Source organism: Oncorhynchus clarkii, chromosome 24 (genome assembly GCF_045791955.1).
Source record: "Oncorhynchus clarkii lewisi isolate Uvic-CL-2024 chromosome 24, UVic_Ocla_1.0, whole genome shotgun sequence".
Classification (NCBI taxonomy): domain Eukaryota; kingdom Metazoa; phylum Chordata; class Actinopteri; order Salmoniformes; family Salmonidae; genus Oncorhynchus; species Oncorhynchus clarkii.
Genome location: NC_092170.1, coordinates 15183426 through 15207337, shown reverse-complemented (window position 1 = coordinate 15207337; position 23912 = coordinate 15183426). Strand labels below are relative to the sequence as shown.

The following is a 23912-nucleotide window of genomic DNA, read 5'->3' as shown; positions in this document are numbered from 1 at the left end:
TCTCTATCGCTGTCTCTCCCCTGCTCTCCCCCTCTCTATCGCGGTCTCTCCCCTGCTCTCCCCCTCTCTATCGCTCTCTCCCCTTCTCTCCCCCTCTATATCGCTGTCTCTCTCCTGCTCTCCCCCTCTCTCTCCCCTCTATCACTGCCCTCCCCCCTCTCTCCCTCTCTATCGCTCTCTCTCTCTATCCTCCCGCTCTCCTCAGGCGATGGAGCAGCAGATTCTGATTGTTGGACAGACTCCGTCTCAGTTGCTCATCGAGCCTCATCCTCCTCGCAGCTCGGCCATGCACCTGGTGAGACACACAGCATGCTGGGAAAATTGTTTCCACTGCGTCTCTGTCTATCTGTGTGCTTGCGCGTTTGTCCATGAAAGTGTGTCTCTGCATTCATGTTGTGTTTTTGGTGTGTGTGGTAATCCCATCTCTCCATGGTGAGAGAGAGAAGATGTTGTCAGTAGGTTTCCCTGTGCTCTCTTTTCTACCATGTTCTTCGCTCCTTGTACCCACTCCACATTTCAACTCTCATGTATGTCTGTATTCATGCAGGCTGCAAGAACCAGGACTAAAAAGTAGAAATGTGCAATGAAAGCATCAGGAGTCAACACAGACAACACATTTACATTTTACAAGCAGTTTCATCATTAAATATCAAAACCATAACAATACCAACGCCTTAGTCCTTAGCAGAAAATAACTGCTACCAACAGATTTCCCATTGAATGAGCAGTTGGTGTCTGCTGTGTAGAGCAGAGGAAAGTGTGCCCCCTACTGGCCCAGTTCCACCACAGCAGTCAGCTGCTGTCTGAGGTCTTGTTGGTCCTTTTTGCTATCCCCATACAGTCAACTAAACTGAGGGCCACGTTTTCGTAGTGCCAAAGAATTGTGCAAAGTGCAAAAATGATCTAAATGATTTGGCACTAGGAAAATGTTGCCCTGACCGTGTTTGCAAGTGAAGATACATGTACATGGATGGACAACCCTTGTCCCTGATGTTTCATGTTCTAACCATCTGACATAACAGCTCCATCTGATGTTTCTAACCCCTGTCTGTCTTTCTGTGTGTCTGCCTGTATGCCTATGTGTACAGTATGGCTCTTCTCCCTTCTTCCTCCTCTCCCCCTCTTCCTCCCCCCCTCCTCCCTTCTCCTCCCTTCTCCTCCCTACCACTCACTTTCTCCTCCCTCCTGTCCTCCTCCTCTGTCATTCTCCTCTTCCTCCTCCTCCCCCCTCTTCCTCCTCCCTTCCCTCCCATTCCCTCCCCCTCCTCCCCCGTACCCTCCTCTTCCTCCTCCTCCCACCCTCCCCTCCTCTTCCTCCTCCTCCCCTCCCCTCCTCTTCCCTCCTTTTCCTCTTCCCTCTCCTCCTCCCTCCTGTCCTCCTCCCTACCCTCTCCCCACCTCTCCTCTCCTCTCCTCTCCTCTCCTCCCTCCTCCACCATGTACATGCAGCTCCTCCGTGTCTGAACCCTGTTTTACCTCCACACTAATTACCTCTCTCCATTCTGTCCCCTTCTCTCTCATCCTCCTCCATCCTGCCATCCTCCACCCTCCACACTCCTTGTCTTCTTCTCTCTTCTACTCAATAGTGTTTCCTTCCCCAGAGTCCTCTGATGTTTAAGGACCAGATGCAGCAGGATGTGATCATGGTGTTGAAGTTCCCCTCCAACTCCCCGGTGACACACGTAGCAGCCAACACCCTGCCACACCTCTCTGTCCCTGCCGCTGTCACCGTCACCTGTAGCCGACTGTTTGCTGTCAACCGCTGGCACAACACCGTCGGTGAGTGGACTACACACACACACACACACGCACACACACACACACACACACACACACACACACACACACACACACACACACTCACAGGCCAGAACACATATGCTCTTGTAAAACTAATTGCGTGTTCCACCACATGTGCTACCTACCACAGCAGTGGCCCTGTAAAACCCCTCCATACCAACCAGGGCAAGTGTATGCACTACAGCTGTTCAGGTCTGTAGCAGCCTGGGTCTGTAGCACAGCCTGGGTCTGTAGCACAGCCTGGGTCTGGAGCACAGCCTGGGTCTGTAGCACAGCCTGGGTTTGTAGCAGCCTGGGTCTGTAGCAGCCTGGGTCTGTAGCACAGCCTGGGTCTGGAGCACAGCCTGGGTCTGTAGCACAGCCTGGGTCTGTAGCACAGCCTGGGTCTGGAGCACAGCTTGGGTCTGTAGCAGCCTGGGTCTGGACAAACCAGAGTTAGCCAGCATCATCTCCACAGTCATTCATGGTTGTGTCCCTAATTGTACCTTATTTCCTATATAGTCCACTTCATTTGACCAGTGCCTTACCACTGCATCATATCACCCACTCTGCTACACCCCTTGGTCAGGTGAAGAGAATCTGAGTGTTTCCACATATTGGTCCTCAGGCATGTGTGAACAACATTACCCACCAACACTCCAAGGAACACACACACACGCCGGGGCACAAACACATACACATATACGCACGCACAAACGCAAACACACACACACACACACACACACATACACACTTCTCAGAAACCAAACTCACCTCAGGGTCAAGGGTCACTTCAAAGCTTACTGGGAAATTAGGCTGCGACTGCACCACATTCTCCTCACACTTCCACATCTGTCACTGGAGCACACACTCATCACACACACACACACACACACCGAGTTGAGTACCTGAGTGGAGCCTTACATTCTGTCGTTAATGACCACAGCTGCAGCTCCAATGTTTTTCTGTTGGAGAGAAGAAAAGTGTTCTGGGTTCCAACAATAATGAGCAGAATAATAAGGGCTTCATATTCCCAGCATGCTGCTGTGTTTCTGCCCTCCAGTCTCTCTCCAGGGGATCATAGCTCTACTCAGCCTGACAGTCAGGAACTGAAATCAATAAGCTTCATGGAAACCTTCATGAACCAACCTCTAACCATGGAGCAGGTGCTCAGGGGTGTGTGTGTGTGTGTGTGTGTGTGTGTGTGTGTGTGTGTGTGTACACGCGTGCGTGATATATACGTGTGTGTGTGTTCCCAGGTTTGAGAGGAGCGCCAGGTTACTCCCTGGAACAGGCCCACCACCTGCCCATAGAGATGGACCCTCTGATTGGTGAGTGTAACCCTGAGGCCAGGCCAGACCATTGTACTGAATTCTAACTAAGTTATCCCTCTGTGTGTGTGTGTAGCCAACAACACCGGGAATAACAAGCGTCAGATCACAGACCTGGTTGATCAGAGCATCCAGATCAACACACACTGCTTCGTGGTTACCGCCGACAACCGCTACATCCTGGTCTGTGGCTTCTGGGACAAGAGCTTCAGAGTCTACTCTACTGAGACAGGTAATACTAACTACCATGGTACTACTATAGTACCACCATAATACTACTGTGCCTACACACATAGGTTTATATAATAATACTGTCTCTGTGCTGCAGGTAAGCTGACCCAGATAGTGTTTGGCCACTGGGACGTGGTGACGTGTCTGGCCAGGTCAGAGAGCTACATCGGGGGAGACTGCTACATCGTGTCAGGGTCCAGAGATGCTACACTGCTACTGTGGTACTGGAGCGGACGACACCACATCATAGGAGACAACCCCAACAATAGTAAGTCAGAACATAAACCCGAACGATGCTGGGCCAATTGTGCACCGCCCTATGGGACTCCCAATCAAGGCCGATTGTGATACAGCCTGGAATTGAACCAGAGTCTGTAGTGACGCCTCTAACACTGCGATGCAGTGCCTTAGACCGTTGCGCCACTCGGGAGCCCCCTGTGTAAAGAGAAGAAGCTCTCAGCTCAAACTAATTACACCACCTCATAGTGGAGCTGGGGTTTATAAAGGTAGATTATTATATTAAAAGTAACATTATTTGATCAGCAGTGAAACTCCTGGTTTCCATTCTGGTATTGAATAATGGACAGAGATTAGGAGCAGGGCTGGTGCCAGAACCAATCAGTTGGACAGGCATTTGTTTTCTATGTGCAGGCCCGTTTTCTTTTCTTCAAATGTTGTTAATGTGTGTTATAACAAAGACCATTGGTAGCTCGTGAGTTTCAAGTTTGTTGAAGCTTACAATGTATCCTACTATTTCTCTACCTATCTGCATGCCAGTTATTTTATTTTGATATGCACATTTTCGTGGAACACTTTCACTTTATTAATAACGTTTTAGTTTCTGAAAATCATTTTCATTTGGTTAATCATAAAAGTCTGAATTAAAATAATAAAAATGTAAAAATGCAACTAATGCAAGAGCACCAGTCTCTGTCATATGGACACATCATACTTAAATAAATTAGAGCAGTAGTAGGCCAATAACTTCCATCATCAACTAAGTCAAATGAAAACGGCTGAAGCTGACAAATTAAAACAGTAGAAAATATCCTGATGAAAATGTTTTTTTTTTCAATCGCATTAATCTTTCTACTCTGACTGTCCGCCTCCCTTTCTATCTGTCTCGACTTGAGCTAGTTAAGTGCAACATTGTGTCAACTCAGTAGGTTACGTGCTCAGGCGTTCTCCCCCTCAACGTTATCAGGACAGAGAAACCACACACATGCTCATTGTTCACATGGAGGAGTCCAAACAAAAGACAATGAAAAAATTGGCAAAATTCCCATTGGTTATTTAATAAACCAAAACTTGTTTCTCACAAGTGTAGCAGGTTGTGAACTCTGCCAACAACGTTTCCACTCTGAGAATGAGAACGGTAAATACTGTAATACATGCGTTAACAGAAATGTATGTAACCAAATGACAGGGATTAATAGAAGATTTACTAGGCCTACTGGTTACATATGCATTAAGAAATTGATTTAAAAAACAATCAAAACAATTCACACAATGAACAATGTGCAAAAATTGACAGGAGACAGCTGAGCACATTCTGGAGAGAGACGCCCGTGCATTCTGGAGAGTTGAGTGCATGCATTCTGGAGAGAGACGCCCATGCATTCTGGAGAGAGACGCCCGTGCATTCTGGAGAGTTGAGTGCATGCATTCTGGAGAGAGACGCCCGTGCATTCTGGAGAGAGACGCCCGAGAATTCTGGAGAGAGACGCCCATGCATTCTGGAGAGAGACGCCCTTGCATTCTGGAGAGAGACGCCCGTGCATTCTGGAGAGAGACGCCCGTGCATTCTGGAGAGAGACGCCCGTGCATTCTGGAGAGAGACGCCCGTGCATTCTGGAGAGAGACGCCCGTGCATTCTGGAGAGAGACGCCCATGCATTCTGGAGAGAGACGCCCGTGCATTCTGGAGAGAGAGACATGCATTCTGGAGAGAGACGCCCATGCATTCTGGAGAGAGACGCCCATGCAGAGAGAGACGCCCATGCATTCTGGAGAGAGACGCCCATGCATTCTGGAGAGAGACGCCCATGCATTCTGGAGAGAGAGACGCCCATGCATTCTGGAGAGAGACGCCCATGCATTCTGGAGAGAGACGCCCATGCATTCTGGAGAGAGACGCCCGTGCATTCTGGAGAGAGAGACGCCCATGCATTCTGGAGAGAGAGACGCCCATGCATTCTGGAGAGAGACGCCCGTGCATTCTGGAGAGAGAGACGCCCATGCATTCTGGAGAGAGACGCCCGTGTCTTCACCACACACCTCTCCGCTTCTTGTCTTAACACTTAAAATTACACTCAAGACACCTTATCTTCACACATTTTAGATCATTTTCACTGAGCGCCGCAACTCAATAATCATCTAGGCCAATTGCCACGCGCTGCCCTGTTTGCTGGCTTCCCAAATAGCCATATATTTTTTTAAATAAGCTAATGATCCTCTGTGTCTAAGTAATGCTCTATGGTAAAGTATTTTTGAATGATTTTATTTAGACAGGAGAAATCATATAATTTTGTCAAAACATCAATTTACTTTAGGGCAATCCAGCATCCGAACAATTTTCTGTGCATCCGCCAACTTTCCTTTCTAATTTGCAAGTGGCTGAAACCAGAGATCTGTAAATAATAACGAGATGCTCATGTCTCCACCCTAACCATGTTATTGTCCCAAAGGCAGGAATGCGGGCTACAAGTTTAGGTCTGAATATTATGCCCATGGAAGCGCATTTGGCTTATTCAGGGCAGATGTTAGCGAGAGTGAGATCTCTCGCTTAGCCTCTTCCTCTCTGCTGAAACTAGCGAGCGAAACAGCGCCGCTCTGTCTTACTAAATGTAGCCCATGTATCTGATGCTGTCTGGCCGGGTAAAGTATAGCATTCCATGCTCCTTTCGTCCAGACAGCATCAGATACATGGGCTACAACATGGAGACAGAGGGGCGCTGTTTTGCTCACTCGGATGCTTTATCTGAGATTGACGGAGGTAAGGAGGTAAGGAGGTAAGGTACGGCGGGCCAGGCCCCCCGGCCCTGACAGGGAGGTGCATCTACTATATATGCACCTATATGTGTGTGTTGCTTTATAGTCAAAATACTCCAGATGTCTTGCTATTCAGCTCCAGAGTGTGATTTGATTTCTGCTGCTCCTCTCACTTAGTTCCTCATACTCACTGATTATCTGTGTTCAGAACAACCACTTCACCATTTGTATGACTGGACACAATAACAGTGTGTGGGTGTTGGTGTGTGTGTGCACGTGCAAGTGCGTGTTCTGGGGTCACATGGGGCTGTGGTTGAGGTGAGGGTTTTCTCATGATCTTCACTGAAGCTAATTAAGAATTTCAGATTGGTTTGTTCCAATTAGTAGATAGGGGCCGCGGCACTGTACTACAGGAGGAAACACTCCAATGGTACTCACACACACACACACACACACACACACACACACACACACATACACATACACATACACATACACATACACACACACACACACACACACACACACACACACACACACACACACACACACACACACACACACACACACACACACACACACATACACACACACACACACACACACACACACACACACACACACACACACACACACACACACACACACACACACACACACACACACACACACATACACATACAACGCTTTCTGTACTGTGCACCTTCCCTAACAAAGGACTGTTACTTCTATGGAGAGAACTTCTACTATTCATATTCCTTATCAATCAAACCAGGTTGTTTGATATCAGATATCCATCACACTTCTCAGAGTGAACATTTAAAGGAGAATTGCACCCCAAAACTACCTTTTTGTATTAGTTTCATTAGTCCATTGTTGACACAGTCTCAAAATGTTTTGCTTATCAGCAATCAAGTTTTCAGGATATGTAACTTTCAAAATACAGAAATCCTCATATGATGCAAAACTCAGCATCATGTGATGCAAAACACATCAAATGGGAATGATTTGTGTATTCTGTATCTTGATAACTTGATTGCTGACAAGCAGAACATTTTGGAACTATGCTAACAATGGACCAATGAGACTAATACCAAAAGACAGTTTTCCTTTAAGCTGCTCATTTCTATAGATGAAACACATAGTAGTCTTCAGTAGCTACCTATATTAGCTTTTTAGTTGTATGATTTATAAAGCAATGAATCATTATCAGTTCTGATAACATTTTAAGATTAAAGTGAATACGTTTTGTCAGACTCCAGTGCACAGCGCTCTAGAGGCTGTAGAAATGAAAAGTTAGGAGAGTATTATGTTGGACAATGTTGATGTTGTAAACCGCAGCAGGGAGAGAACAGTGCCCTCTAGTGTTGCAACTACATCGGCCTGCATCTGTCCTAAAACCTGGGGCCTCATTTATCAAAAGTGCATGCACACACAAAAGACTCTAAACCTTGTGCGCACCAGTTTTCCTGTGAAGGTTGCGATTTATAAGTGTTGAACGTGATGGGAAAGATCACATAGCAGCATGTAGACTCATGTGTTTTTTACTTGTATTATACGGTGCATTCGGAAGGTATTCAGACCCCTTGACATTTTCTACATTTTGTTACGTTAAAATCCTCATCAATCTACACACAATACCCCACAATGACGACGTGAAAACAGGTATTTATGCAAATGTTTTAAAAATTAAAAACAAGTATTCAGACCCTTTGCTATGAGACCCTACATTGAGCTCAGGTGCATCCTGTTTCCAGTGATCATCCTTGAGATGTTACACAACTTGATTGGAGTCCACCTGTGGTAAATTCAATTGATTGGACATGATTTGGAAAAGCATCCACCTGTCTATATAAGGTCCCACCGTTGACAGTGCATGTCAGAGCAAAAACCAAGCCATGAGGTTGAAGGAATTGTCCGTAGAGCTCCGAGACAGGATTTTGTCGAGGCACAGATCTGGGAAGGATACCAAAAAATGTCTGCAGCATTGAAGGTCCCCAAGAACACAGTGGCCTCCATCATTCTTAATTGAAAGAAGTTTGGAACAACCAAGACTCTTCCTAGAGCTGACCGCCTGGCCAAACTGAGCAATCGGAGGAGAAGCACCTTGGTCAGGGAGGTCACCAAGAACCCAGTGGTCACTCTGACAGAGCTTCAGAGTTCCTCTGTGGAGATGGGAGAACCTTCCAGAAGGACAATTATCTCTGCAGCACTCCACCAGTCAGGCCTCTATGGTAGAGTGTCCAGATGGAACAGCCCACTTGGGGTTTGCCAAAAGGCACCAAAAGACTCTCAGACCATGAGAAACAAGATTCTCTGCTCTGATGAAACCAAGATTGAACTCTTTGGCCTGAATGCCAAGCGTCACGTCTGGAGGAAACCTGGCAACATCCCAACGGTGAAGCATGGTGGTGGCAGCATCATGCTGTGGGGGTGTTTTTCAGCGGAAGGACTGGGAGACTAGTCAGGATCGAGGGAAAGATGAACAGAGCAAAGTACAGAGAGATCCTTGGTGAAAACCTGCTCCAGAGCGCTCAGGACCTCAGACTGGGGCGAAGATGCACCTTCCCAACAGGAAAGCGACCCTAAGCACACAGCCAAGACAACACAGGAGTGGCTTCGGGACGAGTCTCTGAATGTCCTTGAGTGGCCCAGCCAAACCCCGGACTTGAATAGAATCAAACATCTCTGGAGAGGCCTGAAAATAGCTGTAGATAGATCATCTCAAGCTCCCCATCCCACCTCAAATCAAATCAAATCAAATCAAATTTTATTTGTCACATACACATGGTTAGCAGATGTTAATGCGAGTGTAGCGAAATGCTTGTGCTTCTAGTTCCGACAATGCAGTAATAACAAGTAATCTAACTAACAATTCCAAAACTACTGTCTTGTACACAGTGTAAGGGGATAAAGAATATGTACATAAGGATATATGAATGAGTGATGGTACAGAGCAGCATAGGCAAGATACAGTAGATGGTATCGGGTACAGTATGTACAAATGAGATGAGTATGTAAACAAAGTGGCATAGTATAGTATAAAGTGGCTAGTGATACATGTATTACATAAGGATACCGTCGATGATATAGAGTACAGTATATACGTATGCATATGAGATGAATAATGTAGGGTAAGTAACATTTATATAAGGTAGCATTGTTTAAAGTGGCTAGTGATATATTTACATCATTTCCCATCAATTCCCATTATTAAAGTGGCTGGAGTTGAGTCAGTGTCAGTGTGTTGGCAGCAGCCACTCAGTGTTAGTGGTGGCTGTTTAACAGTCTGATGGCCTTGAGATAGAAGCTGTTTTTCAGTCTCTCGGTCCCAGCTTTGATGCACCTGTACTGACCTCGCCTTCTGGATGATAGCGGGGTGAACAGGCAGTGGCTCGGGTGGTTGATGTCCTTGATGATCTTTATGGCCTTCCTGTGACATCGGGTGGTGTAGGTGTCCTGGAGGGCAGGTAGTTTGCCCCCGGTGATGCGTTGTGCAGACCTCACTACCCTCTGGAGAGCCTTACGGTTGAGGGCGGTGCAGTTGCCATACCAGGCGGTGATACAGCCCGCCAGGATGCTCTCGATTGTGCATCTGTAGAAGTTTGTGAGTGCTTTTGGTGACAAGCCGAATTTCTTCAGCCTCCTGAGGTTGAAGAGGCGCTGCTGCGCCTTCTTCACGATGCTGTCTGTGTGAGTGGACCAATTCAGTTTGTCTGTGATGTGTATGCCGAGGAACTTAAAACTTGCTACCCTCTCCACTACTGTTCCATCGATGTGGATAGGGGGGTGTTCCCTCTGCTGTTTCCTGAAGTCCACAATCATCTCCTTAGTTTTGTTGACGTTGAGTGTGAGGTTGTTTTCCTGACACCACACTCCGAGGGCCCTCACCTCCTCCCTGTAGGCCGTCTCATCGTTGTTGGTAATCAAGCCTACCACTGTTGTGTCGTCCGCAAACTTGATGATTGAGTTGGAGGCGTGCGTGGCCACGCAGTCGTGGGTGAACAGGGAGTACAGGAGAGGGCTCAGAACGCAACCTTGTGGGGCCCCAGTGTTGAGGATCAGCGGGGAGGAGATGTTGTTGCCTACCCTCACCACCTGGGGGCGGCCCGTCAGGAAGTCCAGTACCCAGTTGCACAGGGCGGGGTCGAGACCCAGGGTCTCGAGCTTGATGACGAGCTTGGAGGGTACTATGGTGTTGAATGCCGAGCTGTAGTCGATGAACAGCATTCTCACATAGGTATTCCTCTTGTCCAGATGGGTTAGGGCAGTGTGCAGTGTGGTTGAGATTGCATCGTCTGTGGACCTATTTGGGCGGTAAGCAAATTGGAGTGGGTCTAGGGTGTCAGGTAGGGTGGAGGTGATATGGTCCTTGACTAGTCTCTCAAAGCACTTCATGATGACGGATGTGAGTGCTACGGGGCGGTAGTCATTTAGCTCAGTTACCTTAGCTTTCTTGGGAACAGGAACAATGGCACCTGACAGAGCTTGAGAGAATCTGCAGAGAAGAATGGGAGAAACTCCACAAATACAGGTGTGGCAAGTTTGTAGTGTCATACCCAAGAAGACTCAAGGCTGTAATCGCTGCCAAAGGTGCTTCAACAAAGTACTGAGTTAAGGGTCTGAATACTTCTGTAAATGTGATATTTATTTTATAGTTATGCAAAAAAATCTAGGCTTTGTCATAATGGGGTTTTGTGTGTAGGTTGATGCGGGGAAAAAAACGATTTAATCCCTTTTAAATTAAGGCTGTAACGTAACAAAATGTATAAAAAGTCAAGGGGTCTGAATACTTTCCATATTAACTGTATAGGCCCAAATCATAATCATACTACAGGACATGTATCTCCATTTCTGACATGACTGGTTTATTTCCGCTACACAACAAATATTAGGCTACCATTTATCCATTGCTTATTCAATAGCCAAATATGATTGAAAGTAAATAAACCGGTAGCCTATTTAAATGTAACAGTAGGGGTAGGGTACAGTACTGCTTTGCGATAGGAGCGCAATATCATAGTCTATTTAAATTCAGAGCCTATACCAAGGCAGGAGATAGAAACACAAACGTCTATTGATAAACAAAGTATTGTACAATGTTTTTTCACTATAAAGTGTGCTACAGCATTTCCTTTTATGCTGTCTGAATAAATCAAACGTGTAGAATGCACGGCCAGTGTTTGGCAGGCGCTATAGGCGGGATGCATTTTTAGTTTTTTTTAAAGTAACTGAATAAGAAAAAACATTCTGCCCACACCTCCACATAAATGTGATCGTATTTGCCATTGCGTTTCCTTCTGAAACTGTCATGAGTCATGAGTCATGGCATATCCAAATCAACGTATCCAAATCATACAGCAAATGAGGGCGTTTATTTAGGTGAATGGAGGTCGTTTACCAGGTGGGGTTGTAACACACTGTAAAGGAGACGCAGGGAGTCAGGAAGCAGGTGCAGTTGTAATGGAGACGCAGGGAGTCAGGAAGCAGGTGCAGTTGTAATGGAGACGCAGGGAGTCAGGAAGCAGGTGCAGTTGTAATGGAGACGCAGGGAGTCAGGAAGCAGGTGCAGTTGTAATGGAGACGCAGGGAGTCAGGAAGCAGGTGCAGTTGTAATGGAGACGCAGGGAGTCAGGAAGCAGGTGCAGTTGTAATGGAGACGCAGGGAGTCAGGAAGCAGGTGCAGTTGTAATGGAGACGCAGGGAGTCAGGAAGCAGGTGCAGTTGTAATGGAGACGCAGGGAGTCAGGAAGCAGGTGCAGTTGTAATGGAGACGCAGGGAGTCAGGAAGCAGGTGCAGTTGTAATGGAGACGCAGGGAGTCAGGAAGCAGGTGCAGTTGTAATGGAGACGCAGGGAGTCAGGAAGCAGGTGCAGTTGTAATGGAGACGCAGGGAGTCAGGAAGCAGGTGCAGTTGTAATGGAGACGCAGGGAGTCAGGAAGCAGGTGCAGTTGGGGAGTTTAATGTAATCTAACCCATAACGATACAAAAACAAGGAATGTGCCTGAACATGGAAGCAGAGACAATAACGCCTGACAGGAAATAACAACTGAGTGCTACAGTATAAATAGGGGGAGTAATCAGGGAAGTGGTAAGGTCCAGGTGTGCGTAATGAAGGGTTGCCCGGACCGGTGGTTAGTAAACAGGCACTGTCGGACGAGGAGCAGGAGTAGTGGTGACACACGTTCGAGAGCTCACAAATATAGTATAGCTCTGATTTAGCAATGAAAACATGCATATATTTTGCATATGACAGTTTGATAAATCACAATAATTCGTTGCACAAACAAATCCCAGAATCTCCACATCTGCCAGAATTTAGGGAGGAATGTACATATTTAAATGAGGCCCTTGATCATTAAAATAACTTCCAGCTCAAATCCCCCTCTGCCTCTCAGGCCCAGCTCGGCACATACCACTGAAATGTGAGGCAGTGTGGGGGAGGTAGGGGTGGGGTGGTTGTGTCGGCTGGCTGGCTAAGGGGGGTTGGGGGAAGGGGGGCGGGGGGCGGGCTCAGTGCTGGCTGATTGAATCTTTTGTAGGGCAGGTGAGCTGGATGAGTCCGTGGTCTCTCTGGAGGCTTTCTTTGACACATGTCCCATCAGCCACCTCACTGCTGTCCTAGGACTGTCATGTCTGCTCTAGTCCTACTCTCTAAGGGACTGGAGAGGAGAGGGGGATGAGAGGAGAGAGGGGGGAGAGGAGAGGAAAGAGGGGGTAAGAGGAGAGAGGGATGAGAGGAGAGAGGGGGAGAGGAGAGGAATGAGGGGGTGAGAGGAATGAGGGGGTGAGAGGAGAGAGGGGTGAAAGGGAGTAGAGGGGAGGAGAGGAGAGGAGGATGAGAAGGGGAAAGACTCCAGGTGTCCAGGACCTCCCCTCTTTAACCTCTCCCCCAGCCGTCATCAATCATGGGACAGTGTGAGGGGAGGGGAGTTGGGGAAGAGGGTGATCTGTCGTCACAATATTTAAATGACAATTAACCAGGACCTCGCTGGCAGCAGCTGGGTGGGAGTCATTCTCATCATGATTGTGGTCAGTTATTTATCAACATAACAACACATACACTCAGTCAGTTCTTAGTTTATTACATTACTTTCAGTTGCTCCTTATAAGTCCATCCTCCAGTCAAGTGCACTCTGTTGCAACAATCTCAAGCAGTTGTGTGTTGTTATTAATAAAACCCAACTGTTGTGTTCCAGGTGACTACCCGGCACCGCGAGCTGTGCTGACCGGCCATGACCATGAGGTGGTGTGTGTCTCTGTGTGTGCTGAGCTGGGACTGGTCATCAGTGGAGCCAAAGGTCAGCAGAGACAGCTGGAGTTCTCTGTTCCCTGTGTAGTGCACTTCTTTTGACCAGGACCCAAGGGCTCTGGTCCAAAGTAGTGGTGTAAAGTACTTAAGTAAAAATACTTTAAAGTACTACTTAAGCATTTTTGGGGGGGTATCTGTACTTTACTTTACTATTCATATTTTTGACAACTTTTACTTTTACATTCCTGAAGAAAATAATGTACTTTTTACTCCATACATTGACACTCAAAAGTACATTTTGAATGATTAGCAGGACAGGAAAATGGTCCAATTCACGTATTTATCAAGGGAACATCCCTGGTCATCCCCACTGCCTCTGATCTGGAGGACTCACTAAACACAAATGCTCCATTCGGAAATGATGTCTGTGTTGTAGTGTGCCTCTGGCGATTTAAAAAAACAAGAAAATTGTGTCGTCTGGTTTGCTTAATATAAGCAATTTGAAATGATTTATGCTTGTACATTTACTTCTGATACTTAAGTATATTTAAAGCCAAATACTTTTAGACTTTTACTCAAGTAGTATTTTACTGGTTGCCTTTCACTTTTATTTTAGTCATTTTCTATTAAGGTATCTTTACTTTTACTCAAGTATGACAATTGGGTACTTTTTCCACCAATGGTCCAAGTAGAGTATTACAGTTTAATCTCCATCTAACAATAATAATTAATCTTGTATATAAAGTGCTTTTCTCGCACCCAAGGCACTATAGAAAAGAAGTACTATAAAATCGAAGTCACAGTATTTAAAAAACATAACTATACAGAACTGTTAAAGATGTGAACCAGAACTGGGAAATCAGCTTCCTGGGCATTTCTGTCACCAGCTGGCTTCAGCTAGGATCGTAATGGATATAGTCATAGCTATTAGCTGTGGTACATGGCTCTGGTAAGGTGATGGTAATGGTTAGTTAAGGTATGTGAGTTGGCTGATAGGACTGTAATGCCACAGTACATCGATATCTTAGTTAGGTGTGGAACGTTGAGTAACATCCTTGAATAGTGTGTGTGCATGTGTCCATGCATCTGTGCGTGTTCGTGTGTAACTCTATCTTGCTCCCCCTCCAGAGGGTCCGTGTCTGGTCCACACTATAACAGGGGACCTGCTGCGGGCCCTGGAGGGCCCAGATAACTGCATGTGTCCCCGCCTCATATCTGTGTCCAGCGAGGGCCACTGTATCATCTGCTACGAGAGAGGACGTTTCTGTAACTTCAGCATCAACGGGAAATTACTGGCTCAGATGGAGGTCAACGACTCAACACGGGTAAGACCACAGATACAGTTTGTGCATAGTGAAAGTCTACACACGCCTTGCACAGTCTTCACATGTTACAGTCTTAAATTACATTTCACAACGGGATTCAGTGGGGGGGGGGTGTCTACTGATCTACAGAACCTACTCCACATTTTCAAAGTGAAAGAGAATTATAGAACGTTCACCAAATTAATAATAATAATAATATATATATATATTGTTAAAGTTTCTTGATTGCATATGTCTTCACACCCCATGGTGGAAGCACCTTTGCCAGCCATTATAGCTGTGAATAATTTTGAATAAGATTCTACCAACTTTGCATATAGGGCAATATATATCTATCTATCTATATATTGTTTTTATTTTTTTTATTGCTCAAGCTCAGTCAATTTGTTTGGGAATCAGTGATGAACAGCAATATTCAAACCTAGTGTACTACATAGTGACTAGGGTCTAAACGTCTAAAGTAGTTTACTACATAGGGCCTAGGCTGTCATTTGAGGTAGATGTTATGATTATCACTATGATTATGTATTTATTTGAATGTAATGTATTATTATATCATTATTATGATGTGCTCCCTAGGCCATTATGCTGAGTAGTGACGGTCAGAACCTGGTGACAGGAGGAGACAACGGGGTGGTGGAGGTGTGGCAGGCCTGTGACTTCAAACAGCTCTACATCTACCCAGGCTGTGATGCTGGTGTCCGCGCCATGGACCTCTCTCACGACCAGAGGTTAGTCCTGTTAGTCTTCCTAGTCAGGTTTCCTCTAATACAGGATCAATGGTGTGTGTGTGTGTGTGTGTGTGTGTGTGTGTGTGTGTGTGTGTGTGTGTGTGTGTGTGTGTGTGTGTGTGTGTGTGTGTGTGTGTGTGTGTGTGTGTGTGTGTGTGTGTGTGTGTGTGTGTGTGTGTGTGTGTGTGTGTGTAGAGCAGTATGTAGGCTGTAGAACACTGAAAGGGCCTGTGTGTTTCATGCTTGTCAGGGTACATTTGGGGGAATGGAACGTTCGCAGTTCAGTGAGCTTTGTTTTCTTTAAATAGAACCAGTTGCCATAGAGACAACGAAATTGCAGTAAAAGGTCCTGAAAGCGCACTTGCCTTGGAGCAATACACACAAGCGTCACTTTCCTCACACACACACATACATCCACACACACACACACACACACTCACTCACACATGCAAACACACACACCTATTGTTTGATGTTAGTAAAGTAGATTCATGTTTGGGAAATAACTAATGAATTACAATAAGCTAATATAATTATTAATGGGTCATATATAGAGGTACATTGTGTATGTATACACTGTATTGTGTGTGTCCCCTCCCAGGACTCTCATCACTGGCATGGCATCCGGCAGCATTGTGGCGTTCAACATCGACTTCAACCGGTGGCACTACGAGCACCAGAACAGATACTGAGGGTTACAGAGACAACATGGACACTACTGTTAACTACTGTTGACCAACTATACAGGTTGACCGCTGTTAACTACCTATACAAGTTAACTAGGGTTAACTAACTACTTGTTTAAGTGTTAACTAACCATACAGGTCAACTACAAGTTAACTAACTAACCATACAGGTTAACTAACTAACAAACTAACCATAAGCTGTTAACCAGGTTAGTAATGCAGTGAGGTCTGAATAATGACTGTATAAAATAAATCATTCAAATACTGAGCTATATGATATGCGCCAAAAAAAAATGAAAATGATATTATTTTATACTAATACAATTGCTTAGAGAACGATATTTTGTTTAACAAGTAAACATTTTTTTCTCAAAAAGGTAGGGTTCAAAATGATTGACATCCCTAAATATTCTTATAAATTCAGTAGTCAAAAGTTTAGTATTTGGTCCCATGTTCCTAGACCTTAATGATTACGTCAAGCTTGTGACTACAAACTTGTTGGATGCATTTGCAGTTTGTTTAGGTTGTGTTTCAGATTATTTTGTGCCCAATAGAAATGGTAAATAATGTATTCTGTCATTTTGGATTCACTAATTGTAAATAAGAATAGAATATGTTTCTAAACTCTTCGTAATTAATGTGGATACCACCATGATTACAGATAATCCTGAATGAATCGTGAATAATGATGAAAGTTACAGAGGGTCAAAGATCATACCATTACCAATAACAGGGGAGGTACGCATGTCTTGGGGTTATGATCTTTGACCTTCTGTGACAATCTGAAGTAGATGTCTTCTGATAGATTACATAAAATCCTTAAAAGATACCAAAATTATGTTAGTTATTGGTAAACTTCAAAAGTTTCCAGTAATTCCCTCCCTTTGCAACCCTACTCCTACATTTTTGAAAAACTAACAAGTATATATTACTTGTTAAACAAAATCCTTTTCTCTGAGCAATTGTATTGGTATAAAATAAAATACATATTTTTTTATCATACAATATAGCTCAGTATTTGAGATGTTTCATTTATACAGTAAATATTGCTCATCTTTATCAAGGGTGTCAATAATTCCGTACCCCACCGTATATCATAATGCCTAGAAACAGACAGGTTCAAATATAAGTAATATCAGAAGAAACTCTTCTCCTGAAGAGCTTAGAAGAAGAGCTCAGTCATAGAGCTACAGTGACAGTTTCAACACTGATAAAAAAAATAACCAATGTACGATTTTATTCAACTGGTCATATTTAAAACTGTGAAAAATACAAATAAACAAACCTACAGTTAATAACATTTATACAACATTTGTATGTCAAATACATATCAAACTTGGGACACTTTTATAGGAAAAAAGTAAAAACTGCTGTATATAAGGATGATGTAAGGAGTTTATTTCCAGAAAAGATTTGAAAAGAACAAGACGTCTCCATTTAGTCTCCATTTTGACAGTTGAACCATAATTCTCTGTTCCAAACCGTGACATGACTCTCTCACATTAAATCTTAGTTTGCTTCCCAAATGGTACCATATTCCATTTATAGTTTGATCAGTTTGATCAGGACCCATATGGCCCTGGTCAAAAGGCGTGCACTATAAAGGGATTAGCGTGCCATTTGGGACAGAGATTTAGTTGGTTAGTAATAATAGCTGATAGTTTGTCTCCCATCAAGGAAAACAGTAGTCTATCAATGTACTTGTCAAAAATGACAAATTGTTCTATGTTCATGTGATAATGTGTTTAGATGTCTGTAAGGGCAGTTTCAGAACTATACTTATCGTGCAAAATGTGTCCATTGTAATTTGTTTCTTAATCACGTCTCACATTATCAGCAGGAAGTAACGGACCTTGTAATGATTTCTGTACCATTTCTTGTTCTGTAACTATTTTATTTATATTTCAACAAAAGCAAGGGTTTAAAATGACTTTTATATGCTTTTAAAATCATTACCACAGGCTAGTCAGATTTAGCACGGAATTCTTTAGTCGTCATTGTTTGTATTTCCAGATAATAGATTGATAAGGAAGACTGTGCGAGACGTCATTTGTAGAAACTCTGGATGATCACTAGCAATACCATGAGTTTGTTAAAGCCTGCAATCCAGACCTGTTTGGTACTAACATTCCACTCATTGTACTCCGTGTTATATGCCAAACGTGACATGATGTTTGGCATTGCAAGTAATGGAAAGGAGTGGAATGTTAGCACAAACAGCCAGGCTAAGTGAGAGGCATGTAGCTAACCTGACCAAGAACAGGCTATCGTCATCCCAAAATGATTCTTAACTATTTTGAATAAACAGAAAACATTATACGTTTGTTTCAGTGCAACAATGTAAAATATGCCACATGTGTGAGTTGACAGTAAGATGAAAAGGAAAAAAACAAATCACAATATGCAAAGAGTTTGGGTTTCCATTGTAATGGTACAGACAGCAGCCTAGCTAAACCAGGGACACCGCATGCAGAGAGCTACAGTGGCTGGATGGAATATCTATCTTACTTTACTGCTTTGGTTCATAATACCCATCAATATGAATTTGACATACTGGGTTTATTTTGAATATTTGACTTAAATCTTTGTGTAAGGAGGATTTTGGAGGATTTTGCTAAATAAATGCATTTTATTTGTGTTGACATTGTTGCTTTAAAAAACACATTTTGATTTTTTTGTAAAATATTTTGTTGATTTGTATGTAATATATTTTGGTTGATTTAAGTATATCATGATTTTACAAGTTATTTGTTGTTGTTGTTTTTTTGTGTAGATTGCAAATGTCTGAGGCATTTACCTTGTGTTTGTTTGGAGCTGTTACACATTAACTTATGACAATATATAAAGATTGATGAACAGTAACATTTTTTATTGTTTTCCTTTTTGTTGTATTTATAATAACAATAAATAAAGCGAGCTCTTATGCGACTGAATTTTCAAACGTTAATAGCAGTTGGAACACAACTAGTAGTTTGTTTTTCCAATATTCTGACATATAGAATTATAACCAGGCAAGTCAATTAAGAACAAATTATTATTTACAATGGCAGCCTAGGAACAGTGGGTTAACTGCCTTGTTCAGGGGCAGAACGAAGGATTTTGACCTTGTCAGCTCAGGGATTCGATCTTGCAACCTTCCGGTTACTAGTCCAATGCGCTAACCACTGGGCTACCTGCCGCCCCAATAGAATATCTATATGTATATTACTCATATCTTAAACAACAAAAAAATAGAATATAACCCCATGCACTTAAAAGGTATCTCAATAGTGGAAACTCAACATGCATGTGTTTGTTGTCTTATTATTATTATTATTACCATCTAGATCTGGTACAGATTGTCCTATACTGCCATCTACTGGCTAGATGTTGTTATTGCTGCGGCTGTGGCTGCTGTTTGTAAATCCCAGATTGTCCGACTGTAGTCCCCCTGGAACGACGCAGTACAATGACCAGGCTCTCAGATTGAGGAAGTGTTTTATTCACAGGTTTGGCTTGGTGATGACCACTGTTAAAGGGTTGCTATACAGGAACAATGACTATTCACTACCATCATCAGGAAAAAATATGTGCTACTGGTGATGAATCCCGATCAAATTGGCTTCACATGTAGTCACTAATTCTTACATATCATTGGGTATCAATACATATTTTGCATAGCAACATAATTTCAATCTGTACTTTTTCATTCTCTCACAACAGAAATTTGGACAATTACATTCAGCAGATAGATAAACTTAACTTCCTCTGTTTCTATGATTAAAACTCGGTACTAACATAGTTAGCCAACTCACTGTGCTTCTCTCTCTCTCTAGACCTGCTTCTCTCTTTCTCTAGACCTGCCAACTCACTGTGCTTCTCTCTTTCTCTAGACCTGCCAACTCACTGAGCTTCTCTCTCTCTCTAGACCTGCCAACTCACTGTGCTTCTCTCTCTCTCTAGACCGGCCAACTCACTGTGCTTCTCTCTCTCTCTAGACCTGCCAACTCACTGTGCTTCTCTCTCTATACCTGCCAACTCACTGTGCTTCTCTTTCTAGACCTGCCAACTCACTGTGCTTCTCTCTCTCTCTCTAGACCTGCCAACTCACTGTGCTTCTCTCTCTCTCTAGACCTGCCAACTCACTGTGCTTCTCTCTCTCTCTAAACCTGCCAACTCACTATGTATCTCTCTCTTTCTAGACCTGCCAACTCACTGCGTTTCCCTTTCTAGACCTGCCAACTCACTGTGCTTCTCTTTCTATGACCTGCCAACTCACTGTGCTTCTCTCTCTCTCTAGACCTGCCAACTCACTATGCTTCTCTCTCTCTCTCTAGACCGGCCAACTCACTGTGCTTCTCTCTCTCTCTAGACCTGCCAACTCACTGTGCTTCTCTCTCTATACCTGCCAACTCACTGTGCTTCTCTTTCTAGACCTGCCAACTCACTGTGCTTCTCTCTCTCTCTAGACCTGCCAACTCACTGTGCTTCTCTCTCTCTCTAGACCTGCCAACTCACTGTGCTTCTCTCTCTCTCTAGACCGGCCAACTCACTGTGCTTCTCTCTCTCTCTAGACCTGCCAACTCACTGCGTTTCCCTTTCTAGACCTGCCAACTCACTGTGCTTCTCTTTCTAGACCTGCCAACTCACTGTGCTTCTCTTTCTAGACCTGTCAACTCACTATGCTTCTCTCTCTCTCTAGACCTGACAACTCACTATGCTTCTCTCTCTCTCTCTCTCTCTCTCTAGACCTGCCAACTCACTATGTTTCTCTTTCTAGACCTGCCAACTCACTGTGCTTCTCTTTCTTGACTTGCCAGGTAACTGTGCTTCTCTTTCTAGACCTGCCAACTCACTGTTCTTCTCTTTCTTGACCTGCCAGCTAACTGTGCTTCTCTTTCTAGACCTGCCAACTCACTGTGCTTCTCTTTCTAGACCTGCCAACTCACTATGCTTCTCTCTCTCTCCAGACCTGCCAACTCACTGTGCATCTCTTTCTAGACCTGTCAACTCGCTATGCTTCTCTCTCTCTCTAGACCTGCCAACTCACTGTGCTTCTCTCTCTCTCTAGACCTGCCAACTCACTGTGCTTCTCTCTCTAGACCTGCCAACTCACTGTGCTTCTCTCTCTAGACCTGCCAACTCACTGTGCTTCTCTCTCTAGACCTGCCAACTCACTGTGCTTCTCTATCTAGACCTGCCAACTCACTGTGCTTCTCTCTCTAGACCTGCCAACTCACTGTTCTTCTCTCTCTCTCTAGACCTGCCAACTCACTGTGCTTCTCTCTCTAGACCTGCCAACTCACTGTTCTTCTCTCTCTCTCTAGACCTGCCAACTCACTGTGCTTCTCTCTCTCTCTAGACCTGCCAACTCACTGTGCTTCTCTCTCTAGACCTGCCAACTCACTGTTCTTCTCTCTCTAGACCTGCCAACTCACTGTTCTTCTCTCTCTAGACCTGCCAACTCACTGTTCTTCTCTCTCTAGACCTGCCAACTCACTGTGCTTCTCTCTCTCTCTAGACCTGCCAACTCGCTGTTCTTCTCTCTCTAGACCTGCCAACTCACTGTGCTTCTCTCTCTCTCTAGACCTGCCAACTCACTGTGCTTCTCTCTCTCTCTAGACCTGCCAACTCACTGTTCTTCTCTCTCTAGACCTGCCAACTCACTGTTCTTCTCTCTCTCTCTAGACCTGCCAACTCACTGTGCTTCTCTCTCTCTCTAGACCTGCCAACTCACTGTTCTTCTCTCTCTCTCTAGACCTGCCAACTCACTGTGCTTCTCTCTCTAAACCTGCCAACTCACTGTTCTTCTCTCTCTCTCTAGACCTGCCAACTCACTGTGCTTCTCTCTCTAGACCTGCCAACTCACTGTTCTTCTCTCTCTCTCTAGACCTGCCAACTCACTGTGCTTCTCTCTCTCTCTAGACCTGCCAACTCACTGTGCTTCTCTCTCTAGACCTGCCAACTCACTGTTCTTCTCTCTCTAGACCTGCCAACTCACTGTTCTTCTCTCTCTAGACCTGCCAACTCACTGTGCTTCTCTCTCTCTCTAGACCTGCCAACTCGCTGTTCTTCTCTCTCTAGACCTGCCAACTCACTGTGCTTCTCTCTCTCTCTAGACCTGCCAACTCACTGTGCTTCTCTCTCTCTCTAGACCTGCCAACTCACTGTTCTTCTCTCTCTAGACCTGCCAACTCACTGTTCTTCTCTCTCTCTCTAGACCTGCCAACTCACTGTGCTTCTCTCTCTCTCTAGACCTGCCAACTCACTGTTCTTCTCTCTCTCTCTAGACCTGCCAACTCACTGTGCTTCTCTCTCTCTCTAGACCTGCCAACTCACTGTTCTTCTCTCTCTAGACCTGCCAACTCACTGTTCTTCTCTCTCTCTCTAGACCTGCCAACTCACTGTGCTTCTCTCTCTCTCTAGACCTGCCAACTCACTGTTCTTCTCTCTCTCTCTAGACCTGCCAACTCACTGTTCTTCTCTCTCTCTCTAGACCTGCCAACTCACTGTGCTTCTCTCTCTAGACCTGCCAACTCACTGTTCTTCTCTCTCTCTCTAGACCTGCCAACTCACTGTGCTTCTCTCTCTAGACCTGCCAACTCACTGTTCTTCTCTCTCTCTCTAGACCTGCCAACTCACTGTGCTTCTCTCTCTCTCTAGACCTGCCAACTCACTGTGCTTCTCTCTCTAGACCTGCCAACTCACTGTTCTTCTCTCTCTAGACCTGCCAACTCACTGTTCTTCTCTCTCTAGACCTGCCAACTCACTGTTCTTCTCTCTCTAGACCTGCCAACTCACTGTGCTTCTCTCTCTCTCTAGACCTGCCAACTCGCTGTTCTTCTCTCTCTAGACCTGCCAACTCACTGTGCTTCTCTCTCTCTCTAGACCTGCCAACTCACTGTGCTTCTCTCTCTCTCTAGACCTGCCAACTCACTGTTCTTCTCTCTCTAGACCTGCCAACTCACTGTTCTTCTCTCTCTCTCTAGACCTGCCAACTCACTGTGCTTCTCTCTCTCTCTAGACCTGCCAACTCACTGTTCTTCTCTCTCTCTCTAGACCTGCCAACTCACTGTGCTTCTCTCTCTCTCTAGACCTGCCAACTCACTGTTCTTCTCTCTCTAGACCTGCCAACTCACTGTTCTTCTCTCTCTCTCTAGACCTGCCAACTCACTGTGCTTCTCTCTCTCTCTAGACCTGCCAACTCACTGTTCTTCTCTCTCTCTCTAGACCTGCCAACTCACTGTTCTTCTCTCTCTCTCTAGACCTGCCAACTCACTGTGCTTCTCTCTCTCTCTAGACCTGCCAACTCACTGTTCTTCTCTCTCTAGACCTGCCAACTCACTGTTCTTCTCTCTCTCTCTAGACCTGCCAACTCACTGTGCTTCTCTCTCTCTCTAGACCTGCCAACTCACTGTGCTTCTCTCTCTCTCTAGACCTGCCAACTCACTGTGCTTCTCTCTCTAGACCTGCCAACTCACTGTGCTTCTCTCTCTCTCTAGACCTGCCAACTCACTGTTCTTCTCTCTCTAGACCTGCCAACTCACTGTTCTTCTCTCTCTCTCTAGACCTGCCAACTCACTGTGCTTCTCTCTCTCTCTAGACCT

The 23912-nt window shown here is 44.8% G+C and overlaps 1 protein-coding gene across 1 annotated transcript in view; it reads left to right on the top strand.

The window, feature by feature from the left end:
* The window catches only part of LOC139382269 (neurobeachin-like), a 318332-nt gene extending 301729 nt beyond the window's left edge, over positions 1 to 16603 (top strand). The window contains exons 51-59 of the mRNA XM_071126139.1: positions 206 to 295; positions 1587 to 1779; positions 3039 to 3110; positions 3187 to 3342; positions 3439 to 3609; positions 13532 to 13633; positions 14713 to 14909; positions 15489 to 15640; positions 16242 to 16603. Coding sequence (XP_070982240.1) covers positions 206 to 295; positions 1587 to 1779; positions 3039 to 3110; positions 3187 to 3342; positions 3439 to 3609; positions 13532 to 13633; positions 14713 to 14909; positions 15489 to 15640; positions 16242 to 16332 — 1224 coding nt within the window. The 3' untranslated portion in view covers positions 16333 to 16603. The remainder of the gene's footprint in view (positions 1 to 205; positions 296 to 1586; positions 1780 to 3038; positions 3111 to 3186; positions 3343 to 3438; positions 3610 to 13531; positions 13634 to 14712; positions 14910 to 15488; positions 15641 to 16241) is intronic.
* Positions 16604 to 23912: the final 7309 nt, after the last annotated feature.